Source organism: Poecilia reticulata, chromosome 22 (assembly GCF_904066995.2).
Source record: "Poecilia reticulata chromosome 22, P_reticulata-male-v2, whole genome shotgun sequence".
Taxonomy (NCBI): domain Eukaryota; kingdom Metazoa; phylum Chordata; class Actinopteri; order Cyprinodontiformes; family Poeciliidae; genus Poecilia; species Poecilia reticulata.
Genome location: NC_088851.1, coordinates 18,794,113 through 18,806,488, shown reverse-complemented (window position 1 = coordinate 18,806,488; position 12,376 = coordinate 18,794,113). Strand labels below are relative to the sequence as shown.

General features: G+C 39.8%; 1 protein-coding gene across 1 annotated transcript in view; it reads left to right on the top strand.

The window, feature by feature from the left end:
* Positions 1-12,376, top strand: part of LOC103458496 (latent-transforming growth factor beta-binding protein 2) — a 106,701-nt gene that overhangs the window by 71,048 nt on the left and 23,277 nt on the right. Inside the window, exons 16-27 of the mRNA XM_008399342.3 lie at positions 597-722; positions 1,689-1,817; positions 1,995-2,114; positions 2,393-2,512; positions 6,540-6,659; positions 6,810-6,932; positions 7,046-7,171; positions 7,282-7,407; positions 7,587-7,712; positions 10,627-10,752; positions 11,010-11,129; positions 11,240-11,365. Of these exons, the coding sequence (XP_008397564.1) occupies positions 597-722; positions 1,689-1,817; positions 1,995-2,114; positions 2,393-2,512; positions 6,540-6,659; positions 6,810-6,932; positions 7,046-7,171; positions 7,282-7,407; positions 7,587-7,712; positions 10,627-10,752; positions 11,010-11,129; positions 11,240-11,365 (1,488 nt within the window). The remainder of the gene's footprint in view (positions 1-596; positions 723-1,688; positions 1,818-1,994; positions 2,115-2,392; positions 2,513-6,539; positions 6,660-6,809; positions 6,933-7,045; positions 7,172-7,281; positions 7,408-7,586; positions 7,713-10,626; positions 10,753-11,009; positions 11,130-11,239; positions 11,366-12,376) is intronic.

Here is a 12,376-nt window from a genome sequence, read left to right as displayed (position 1 = left end):
AGAGCTTTATTTGACCCGTATTTCAGAGCCAAGTTGGCTTTGAGCTGATGTGCTGCACAGAGGGTAGGGGAGCAAGAAACCAAGAGAGATTGTGCCTCTTGGAAGGGTCTGTCATCACGAGCAGACAGAGGCCAAATTTATTAAAAGTGGAGGAAGAGACAAGAAAGTGGGAAGAAGTTTATTTTGCGGAAGAAAAATTGTGATCGACAGACCGATTACAGGAGTAAGAAGAATTACAGATGTCATGCAGAGATAGTGCTTTTCTCCTCTGCCAGGAGACAAGTTATGTCTTGGTTTTATCTTGCTCGTTTTGGATGAAAAGAATGAAGCTAACGTCAGGCTCGGTCGTGCATGTTTCTTTGCTCTTAACTCTTTGTAAAAGCTTCACACCACCTGTTAGAACACTACACCGTTGTAAAACCACTCTTCTCATCCAAGACTCCACTTATAAACTAGCAAAATAGTTACCCGCAGAGCACGGCATCTGTTTCTGGAATGCGCTTTTTAATTTTTTACAACCCCATTAATGTCGGGTCAGAAATGTTCTTGTCTGTTTTCTGGGTAACGACCATGTACATCTTTTGTTTTTTTCATAGGCCTTAACAAGTGTGCTACTTCACCAAATATATGTGGGCATGGAAAATGTGTTCCTGTGCAGAATGGATACACTTGCGACTGTGATCCAGGGTTCAAGCTCAGTGTATTGCAGAACAGTTGCATTGGTGAGTAACAGAGAGAGAGGTACGGCTACATCGCTATAGATCTGAATATTTGGATACGTTACTCAGTTATTACAGATTCACAACACAAAATAATATCCAGTCATAGTCAATAAATTAGTTCTGATGAAGCTTGCTGCTCAGATTAAAAGCACCTTTTGAAAATAACAATCTTTAAGCAGGTATTTTCATAAAAGCCACAGTCCCCCAATACGCAGTTTTCTTTTCAATTCTTTCAAAGCAGCAGTTATGTGTGTTGCTTGCTCACATTTGTTCTAGCATTCCTTTTCCTTCCTCCCAACTGTCTTGAATACAACCCTCGTTGAAAAACCAGCTTGTTAAGGAATTATCTTTGTTGGTGCGCCAATAACTTTTGACTGGACAACTGTGAAATCAGCATGATTGTGTTTCCAATAATAAAAAAGCCTTTTAGAAAATCGTTATTACTCCTCTGTAATAATCTAATTTCCTGAGAAATTGGATTTTAAGTTTCATTTCCCCAAATCATAAAAATTGTGCAGAAATAAAAACTTAAGATACATAACTTTTTCTGTCACGAATCTAAATGATACCTGAGCTTAACTTTTTGAATTGAATTACTGAAATAAAGTAACATTTCTATTCAACTATAAATGGTGCTGGGTAGGATTTAAAATGTTTGATTTTTACCAGCATAAAGCCTTGTTGGCTTTGTCCACCAAAATTACAATGAGAGTAAATTCTACAAAACAGTCATGATTTGTAGAAGCCTCGAGAATGCAAGCAAGCCAAAAATGAAAGGAATTTGTTTGTTTATGTTGACGCGTTTCATGATGCCTGTCAACAGCCGACTGAGGTATTGGTCGTTTTTCTGACAAAGGGCTTGGCTGCAGCCCTGGATTCATTGTTGAAGCGCTCCAGTTACAGGGCGCAATGTGTTCACTGCCTCCCACTGTAATCTAATGACCCCTTCACTTTTTCTCTTCATAGACGTGAACGAGTGTGAAATGGACCCATGTGAGGGTAAGGGCCACTGCATAAACAGCTATGGCTCCTACACATGTCAGTGCCACAGCGGCTACAGCCAGGTGATTACCCAGAACAGGAAATTCTGTCAAGGTGAGACACAGTCCAGTCTAGAGTCTTATATAAGGCTTCCAGTCATCATACCCAAGTCAGCTGTTAACTCCCACTTCAGTTTTTCTGTCAGCACTGTTCATTTTTAAAACATCCTCTCATAATGAATGCCCTGGAACATGACAGCCACTTTCTTTTCCGCTCTACTTGATTTGGCAGACATCAACGAGTGCAGCATGCCCAACAAGTGCCAGAACGGCCAGTGCGTCAACACTGAGGGATCTTTCACCTGCGAATGCAACGACGGCTACTCCAAATCATGGCGAGGCCTGTGTGAAGGTGATTTTCATGGATCAGCACAAACTCACGCACGCAAAGTCGAGTTAATTCGTCAACACAAGCAAATCCTTTTCGTGCAACAAAACACGTCTTGTATTTTCCTCTGCTCGAAGCCAGGAGAGCCATTCAGCTCCCTCCGTTTCTGGGGGATTATGTGTGTACTTATTTGTCTTTCTGACCTTACTACCGTTTTCTTCCGTTGATGCCATGCGTTGTTTGAGGAAGCTTGTTGTAGTAACAGCTAAAACGAACAATGTTATGGTTCTTTCCCTGTGCAGACGTAGATGAGTGCAGAGATCACAGCTCCTGTCCCAACGGCATCTGCGTCAACACTCTTGGCTCCTTCCAGTGCCAGACCTGTGGCCCGGGCTTCAGGCCCATCGGTGGGAGATGTGTAGGTAAGGCAACCTAACACCCCATCAAACCAGCAGGACCACCACCAGCCCCCTCCCTCCAGGTTCCTCAGGGCATTTCAAACTGCTTTGTGGAAATAAACCAGGTTTCCCTCTGGTGCAGTAATTCCTTTCCATGTTGGTTTACGATGACGTAACTCCTGGTCTTTGTTGGCATTGACAAAAGCGAAAAAGATCTTAAAAAGCTCTCGACTCCTTGTAACACAGTGCAGTTGACCAAGTAGCGCGAGCTGAATTGAATTTGCAGCTTTGCCGTTTATTGCTCAGAGGGATCCTCTCACTACAGATGTGCATGAAAATTTGAAATTAAATTAAATCTTATGCTTCAGCTGAGTTTATATTGGATATTTTCAGTCCTGTGTGGAACATTCCTGAGCTCATATAACAGCCCGAAACCACAGTGAATGATGGTTATATTGCACGGACTGATCGCAATCCCCCACTTTCCTAGCTCGTTTAGTGATTCCATGCATCCTCCTAGCCTCTGTGTATGCCTGTTATTGCTTAAACTCATTCAGCATGTTATTGCTGATCCTTTTCATATCACCCGTTCCATAAAAAGATTGTTTATAATACTTCAATTTGGGAGAGTCCAAATATTTTCTCTTGGCCAGAACCTTAAATAAACAGCATATTATTGTTGGAGAGCTTTGACCAGTGTAAATGTGAAGCCCAGCAGAGGCAAGCGGTGCTTTGTTACCGCCGTCGGGGTAGGTGAGAGAAGCGAGTAGTCACAGGAGATGTACGAGTGGGCCAGGAGGTCAGGTCCCTACTGCAAAGAGGTCATGGCACGTAAACAAACTTTCCCTCTCACTCACGATGCTGTCTGCGATCCGGTTTAAGGCTCCTACCAGGGATTAGAACGAACGCCAGGCTACACATGGAGCGTGTTTTCTCAAAACTAACACGCTTCGAGCTTCCAACCTGAAAGCGGCGTTATTACATAACAGTCTGACTGGCGTTACTGGTGTTGGCGTTCCCCTCCCAATGACCTTCCACACCTCTAATTTGCTTAGAAACCTAAGCTCCAACTATGTTCCAGAAATATGAAAATATAGACCAAATGAATGATGGAAAATATGAAAGGTAAAAACTATTCCTTGTCATGCATTTATCAGTAGATGTTGCTCATGTTTAAAAGAAAACAACACCTAAGCTGTTTTATTGGGCTAGTTTATTAACATCATTCATTTTGTGTAAGAAATAATGCATATGTAGTCCCACATAGCACATGTAGTTCCTTTGTTACATTACGTAGTTAATATGGATGAAAGAAAAAGGAAACATATCTGAAAAGTGTGCACTTCTAGATGCTTCGATTTTGCAAAACAGCTCAGACATATTTTAAGGTGAACATCTATAAGATGATTATTTTTCCCAACAAATCAGAGTCTTAACAGAAACGTATATTCATCATAAGATAAATTATACACAGGTCTACTCTAGTTACTATATTTAGGTCACTTTTGATGGTAACTGGTTGTACTCCATTTTAATTAGGTGTGGCAGAGCAAAATAAATATCGAAACCACAAATTCCAGATTTATATTTGTAAGAAAAAGTCAACTTGACTATTAAGTCTTTCTTTGCGTTGATCTATAATATAAAACACACTAAAGCTTGTAGTTGTAATATAGCAAAAAAAAAGAAACGGTTCAAAAGTGTGAATATTTTTTCAGTCGCTGTTTATTGTAATTGATAGGAAATCTGTAGATGATTGTTAAATGAAGGCCTGTTGCAATAAACAATAAATCAGCTAATCACATGATAAATTAAAATGAGCTCAATAATATCCATGTGCAAGATTATTTAGTGGTTTTCTCTTTTCTCCCTCTTTCTGCTAAAACTGGTCTTCAGTCTGGTGCATTGGTCTCAACTAGCTCTTTTTTTTTGAAGGGCAATTTTGTTTACAGAGACTTTGGAATTCATTTTACTTGTTGTTTTTCTCATTTTGTTTCTTTATTTTGGATATTTAAAATGTTTTCCAGATCCAGTGTTAAGTGTTTATTAGCTTTTAAAGTTTATTGATCTTTAGGAATGTGTTCTTTCATTGTTATGCCATTACCATTATATTACTTGAAAATGGTCTCAAAACAACAACATTATAATTTATTGTGACAGGCCTAGTTAAGTATAAACATTTTAACTCTGAACATTGACAGGGACAGTGCAAACAGGGCCTTTAGTGCATGTGTGAGCCTGTGGGAGTCACATAAACCAGCCAACCCCAGCACCCAGTTAACAGTATTTGCTTCAGTCAATTGACGACAGCACAAAGCAGCAGTTTAGGCCCAATTGGCCGAATCGAGGATAAACCTAATTGTTGGTGTGATAGGGAAAACAGCTCCCTTCCCTTGTTGGGGCTTATCAGGGGGGTCTGAGTGATGCTGGATGATTGCAGGGAAAAGTGGTGGGTCACAGTGACAGACGTCTGGCACTGCCTGTGGTTGGGGCAACAATACCAGCTTTGTGACTCTTTTACTTTGTCTTCATTGCATTTCAAGGTTTGTATCAGATCTCAGGAACATCCTTCCTTCTCTTTCTTTGCAGGGAAATTACTTGATTTGTCTTCCTCTTTGGACCCTTTTTCCATCTCTCAGCATAGCATAATATAATCCAAAAAAATTTATCTTTTAACACTTTATAAATATTGCTATTAAATAATATGTTTACAACATTAAGGTGTTACACAGATGCATTTTCTGAAGTGGTACAATCGTAAAAAGTTCTTATAATGAGGTCGGTGTGCTGATGTAATTTAATGAGTGCAGCTTGCAGTTATTCTGCAGGGTAGTTACGTTTTTATTGTTTCCCTTTTCCTCTTGAACCATCCACAAACTTCTTTTGAAAAACAAATGTTCAGTCTTGGACAGACCTGTTTTAGCTGATGGAAACCCAAATTATGCATTCTGACCTGGCAGTAACAACAGCTCTTAAGGGTTGGCAAAAACTAGTAGTAAGTCTTTCAGAAATAGCAAGAAATTCTGGCCCACTCTTCTTTGAAGAACTGCTTATCCCAGTAGGAGTATGTTTAAGGTCATACCACATCTTCTTGATCAGGTTTAAGCCCAGGTCTTACCCAGGCAACCTACCATTCTCCAGCAGGATTCACTGACAGGGAGCAGAATTTGTGGTTCTGTAGCAGTAAAACAGCCCCAGATCATCATGCTTCCACCACCATGTTTGGCTGTCAGTGTGAAGTTCTTCTGAATTGCTGTGTTCCAAGTTTGTCTCCTCATATTACAGATTATTTTCCCGTAAGCCTTAGAGATCATTAAATAGGCTTTTCTGGAAGAAGAAAAAAAGGTCTTTGTGTTCTTATTGAACACAACAACAACAACAACACAAAGATGCTTTTCTTGGGTTTGTTGGTATCCTGGAAAAGTTGATTCACTCTTGGAGTAAATCTGATTGGTTAGCCATTCCTAGGAATGTTCATTATTGCTCCATGCTTTCTCTATTTGTAGGCAATAGTTTTCACTGTGATTCACTGGAGTCCCAAAGCTTTACAAATGACTTTGTAACCATTCCCAGACTAAGAGATGTTAATGACTTTGTTTTTCATTTGTTCTTTTACTTCTTTAGCTTGGTGCATGATGCTTTGCATTTTGTGATCTTAGAGGTTTCTTAAGGTTATCAAAAAGATGTCATTTAGATGATTTCTTGATTTTATATGTTTTATAGGGTGTGTGTAATAAATAAAGCTGAACCAAACAATGTGGATAATCACAGCCAATTAATTATTTAATAAATGTGAGTATATTTACGAGTTAATCTCATGTGTTTTACTGAGCAATAACACTGGTGGTTTATAGTCTCTTTAAAAAAATCAAAACAGTTCAAAACAGATCTGTTTACATGTTTGTTTTATTAGTTTGGGAATTGACACTTGAATCACAATGTGTAATTTTGGTGAAATGAACAGATTTATTTATTTATTAAATGTATTTATTTATTAATTTAATTTATTTTATTAATTTATTTATTTCATTTATTAATCCTCTGTTTTCAGATACGAATGAATGCTTGAACCAAACCACGTGCGGTCGTGGTCGGTGTGTCAACACAGAGGGCTCCTATACATGCAACTGTTTCCAAGGCTACATGCTCTCATCAAACAATTTTTGCCAAGGTAACTGTCTGTCAGGAGGTATTTAAACCTCCAAGTTGGAGCTCTGTGACAGTGCTACTACAGAAGCCCTCAGGCACAACTGTAGGCTTATAAAAGTGCTACAAAAGAGTTTGCAGCTGTTTTCTAAGGGACTCTGTATTTTTCCTCCAGATGTGGATGAATGCATGCTTCCGGGGATCTGTCTCCATGGCCGCTGTGTCAATCTGGACGGCACCCACAAGTGCACCTGTAACCTTGGTTACCAAGTCTCGTCAGACAGCAAGTCGTGTGAAGGTCTGTTAGAAATCTTTTGGAGCTATTGAGTGTAAATCACCGATGCATGAGCCTCTCCTAGCGAAGTGCTGCTAGCAGCAACGTAATGTCTGCACATTATTACTTTCCTCTAGACATCAACGAGTGTGAGAGTGGTACAGCGTGCCCAGTGGGGATTTGTATCAACACAGCAGGTTCCTACAGTTGCCAGAACTGCGGGCCTGGTTTTGGACCATCCGCTAATGGGCTGAGATGTGAAGGTAAGGAAATAGCCGCCTAACGATTTACACTAATTTGCAGTGTTGGAGGAACACTGCAGTGTTTTGATGATATATTGGCTTACTTGTGAATTTGTTCTTTCCGTTTCCAGACATTGATGAGTGTGCACAGGAAAGCTTTTGCTTTGGAGGGGTGTGTGCCAACACAGAGGGATCCTTCATTTGCACTCGATGCAAAGCTGGCTATAGAGTGTCTGAGGACAGGCAGAGGTGTGAAGGTAAGTCCAATCTCCAGCTTGTCTTTCAGTGAAACCATTAGTGTTGTTAGAGTTTTTCTCACCCCATCTGTTCACTGTGTAATCATAAATGTTTTGTTGCTATTCAACTGGTTTTACTACAGATATTATTCAATCTCCCTGTAAGCATGAATGCATGTCTATGCGTCGCTCCTCCTCAGATATCGATGAGTGCCAGTACCTGACTACCTGTTCCAATGGGATCTGTCTAAACTCAGAAGGGTCTTATACATGTGAGAACTGCCCTGCAGGGTATCAAGTGTCTTTTGATGGGGAACTCTGTCAAGGTTAGTTTATTTAGCAATTCTTGTTAAAAAATTACTTCTGTGTAATGTACTCTTGATTATAGAGCTAATCTTGGCGGTGAAAAAGTTTATATTCCTTCATGCGTTCGTAATTATATTGTTCTCAACTCTGAAGACAAAAAGTATTTACACCCATAGAAAGGGTTCTGATTATACCAGAATAACTCTTGTTGGTATTTTATGTGACAGATCAATACTAAGTGGTATATATATGTGAAGTGGAAGTAAAATGCTACATGCTTGACAAACAATGTTTGATTTTAGACTTTCTGAATCAATACTTTGTAGAATCATAATCCCTCAATAATATCTGCATGTCCTCTGGTGTTATGGAGTTTGAGCATCTAGAAACTGAAAGGTTTGGCAATTTACCGTTGTAAACTAACTGAAGCTCAGTCACATTGGATAAAGAGTGTTCATAGCAATATCAATTTCGAAGCCCACCCACATGTCTCAACTGGATTTATGTCTAAGCTTTGACTTGTCCATTCTAATACAGGAATCCATCTACCCATAAATCCAATCACTACGTTACTCACTCTTTTCATTTAATAGGCATCCAAAACAACATAAATTAGATTTTTCTCTTCTATGTTTTAGAAATTTTAAATGTGTGAATTATCTCACAACAGATATCAATGAGTGTGCAGTGGCAACCACCTGTCCCCAGGGAAAATGTACAAACACGGAGGGTTCGTTCACGTGTGTCACCTGCCAACCTGGTTTCACAGTTTCTGACAATGGACAAAACTGTGAAAGCAGAGTTGAAGTTGTTACTGTTTGCTTCTGCTGTTTTTATTCAAACATTCCTTTGGGTTTCAGCAAAGGACAAGTTTGTCAAAATCTGTTCCTATTTTGGGACCTGAGTTAGGTTATGTTTATGAAGCATCAGGTGTGACAGCAAGGTGCCAAAATACCATCATTTTAAACCAGTAACTCCCATGCATAACATCATTGCTGGAGACTGGACTTTTTCATCGTTTGGCATCCCTCATCTGATCTCTGCTCAGTGGACTAAACCTCAAATAGAACAAGATGATGTAAGGCTTCTTGCAGATAGCGCCGCTCAAAAGAAATCCACGTTATAATTGATTACAACTGGCAGTCTTCATTTAATTGAAGCCAAAGATGGTCATCTTGTCCTATGGTGTGTATTTGTGTCCAGATGTGGATGAATGCTCAGAGGGTAACTTGTGTCCTGGCCAACTGTGCGTTAACACCCCAGGATTTTACACCTGCAGGAGCTGCAGAGCTGGTTTCCAACTGTCTGAAGACAGACACACACCTGTGAAGGCAAAACACAGTCAACCCAATCAGGTTTCAGCCATGGAAAATGATTAGAGATACTTACAGCACTCTGTGATTTGTCTTGACATAATTTGTAAGATCAATGCGACGCAATGGCAGCTCTGACAAATCCTGTGAGGTTAGATGTGTCATGACTTCATTGGGAGGAAAAGAGGAATGATTATATAAACGAGGTTCAAACACGCTCCGAGTTACTCATATATACCAGAGTGTGGATGTAGCCTGAGAGGAAGATCCCCCACTGATATGTGTCTTTGCAAGGGAAATGATTTCACTAAACAAAGTCCAAGTGAGTCTTTTATGGGATTTTAATGGATGTGTCTGGTGCCATGGAAAATATTAAAGGTTTAATTTAACATGAATTCCACCACCTCCCCCTTTTATTGCAATGCTTTGAGGTACCCTGTTATGGGCAAGCAGAACCATCTCAGTGACAAAAAGGGCACATGCTGTCATCTGTTGTGTGTTTTTCTTTTCAGTCCTTTTGTTTCCACGAGTAAAATCGAGAGATGTTTAATTTGGAATGTCTGAACATAGTTCATCAGTGCATACGGGAAAGTTTAAGACAAAAGGAGGAATAGAAATGTCTCCAACTCAAAATATAGTTTATAAAATGTTGATTTGTTTGGCGATTTATCTAGTGAGGTGGACAAAGTTAGGAGAAATTCCTGAAGGCAGTAGCTTAGATACCTAAAATACCAGCATGCTAAAGAGATATTATAAAGCTCTCTGTGGCAAGCTCAGTCTGCCTGTACATAAACACAGCTTGGAATACCCATGTAAGACATAAACCCATTTGAAACATTATGTTTCTGGCAGCAATCACATAGATGTTGTCATTTTTGCTCTAGTCCAGCCAACTCTGGAAATTCATTTCACTGATTTATGTCCAAGATGTCTTAATCTTGGTTTTATTCCTCAAAGCAAACTGCCCTTTTTCTATGTTGCCAACAAGTGGCTAAGCATCTGTTCTCCTTGAAAAAGTTTTTTTTTTGTTGTTTTTTTTGTGTCCTATTTACCACCATTTCCCATCAGACATCAAGGATCTGAATGTCACATCCTCATCCATATCCACTGCTCACTTCCTGTAGAAAAGATTGCCTACAATGTCTTTTTGTTATGCTTTTAAAACTAGCGATATGCTTTGAAATTGAGATTTTGATTTATCTATGTTTTATTCATTATTCGTTGGTTTTAATGTCTAAACAATCTAATGATATTTGCCCTTTATCAATGGTCCATGCTACTTTAAAGAAATACAGCCTGTTTCTCTACAGAGACTCGAGTGGTCACATATCAGCAAGCTGGTGACTGTTTGTGCTTTTAGTAATTATGTGTCACCTGTAATAACTTGGTACTTCAAATTTAATGACCATTCCACATACTCATCTGTCCACTCTTTTTCATAAACCCACTGTCAGTGCAATCTAATAAAGAAGACTGTGCTTACTGTATGGCAGCATTTTAAGCTGAGTCACACGTATTCAGTAATATTCTTTAAGGAGATAAGACAAAAACCAGACTCTTTGGGGAATTTTCTTCTGATGATAACCTATGTCTAACCCTTTCTTCTCTTACTTTCTCTAAGATATCGACGAGTGCCAGGCTGCAGGTGTTTGCCTCGCAGGTGTTTGTGTTAATACGGAGGGCTCCTTCTCCTGCATGTCCTGCGATCCGGGCTTCAGCGTAGCGCCCAACGGCCTCTCGTGTGAAGGTACAAAACAGTGGGGTTTCTCACTGTGGTCATTGAAATTTATGATTCCCATGAAGTCATTTTCACAGTCATCTGTTCCGACACTGCATGTGACCCCTCCTCTGGTAAGGCGCTGCTGAAGACGATGATGGATGATTTGTTCTCTGTGGTCTGGAAGTTCTTTCTCTAACACGAAAAAGCAAATTTGTAGTGTGATCACATGATTCATAGCTTGTGTAACTGTTGCACTGATCATGTTTCTGCGTATGTAAATGCAGATGTGGATGAATGTGAGGATGCAAGCCTGTGTCTGGGAGGCCAGTGCACCAACACCATCGGCTCCTATAGCTGCTTGTGCCCATCTGGACTGGAGTTGGGAGATGGGACATCTTGCAGGGGTATTTATACATTTGACATATACCATTAGTGGTTTGTTCTTCCTCCTGGGCTACCACAAGCTGGCATGTTGACACAGCTGTGTGAGTCGACTTGTGCTTGTTTGTGACAGACATCAACGAGTGTTTAACCATGGCGGGAATTTGTGGAGAAGGAAACTGTTTGAATACGGAGGGTTCCTACAGATGTATGTGTCCTGATGGATTTACCACTACCGATGAACGCCCTGGCTGCCAAGGTAACGGGACATCATCATTCAAATTTTATTAGCTTTATGTAACAGGGTGAGGCAGATTAACAGATGACCTGAGATGGTTATATGTTTATATTTTTTAGGAGATTTAGCTTAATTCAGTTTTTAACATGCAGTTCCTTTTTAAAAGTAAGTATTGAGTAATGTAAAGATAATTTTTTTTCATATTGTATCCACAGCCCTACATGAATTTCAGTGGAATTTTCTGTGAGAGATCAGCACATGTTAGTGCGTAATTGTGAAACGGAATGACAATGATGCATGTTTTTTAAAGTATTTTAGCTATGCTTGAAGTGCAAAGCTAAAATGTATCTGGCATGCAGTTTAGTTATTGTTTTCTACCTCGTGTTGGAATGTCACATAAAATGTCAGTAAAATGCCTTGAAGTTTGTTTTATGACAAAATGTTTGAAGGTTTGTATAGTTCGTAAAGGCATTATGCAAACTCGCATGTGTTTTCTGATTAAGTGCAGACTGGTTCTTCTCACCAAATAGCTCTGGGTGCAGAGGCTGAGTGTAATGGGCCATGGCTTCATCAACTGTCCCCGTTTGGACATCAGTTTGATGTTTTTCCAGCCGCACCCAGTAACCCACTGGTCATAAGATAGGAAACAAATGGAGCCTGATTGTCAACTGAAAATAAATTTTCAGCAAATTGAAGCTTTTGCTGTAAAAAGACCATGAAATTAATGGACAGGATGTTAGAATTGGATCAATATTTTTTCTGGTGGGTCTTGCAAGAAACAAGTGGAGTTAACTAAATGTAAAATTATCTAGCCTTGCAACATCCAGACATGACCTGAGGCATGTACCTCCCTAAAAACACAGGCGAGGTCCAGCATGATATTTTCCAAGATTTACTTACAGTGGAGATCTATAGTTGGTCCTAAAATGCGGACATCTTTCTACCAAAGTGTTTGCCACACAGCAGCTTCGGTATCCTCTAAACACTGTGAGCAAATTGCCCAGACTGTGTCAGGTACTTTGGCTTGCTGCC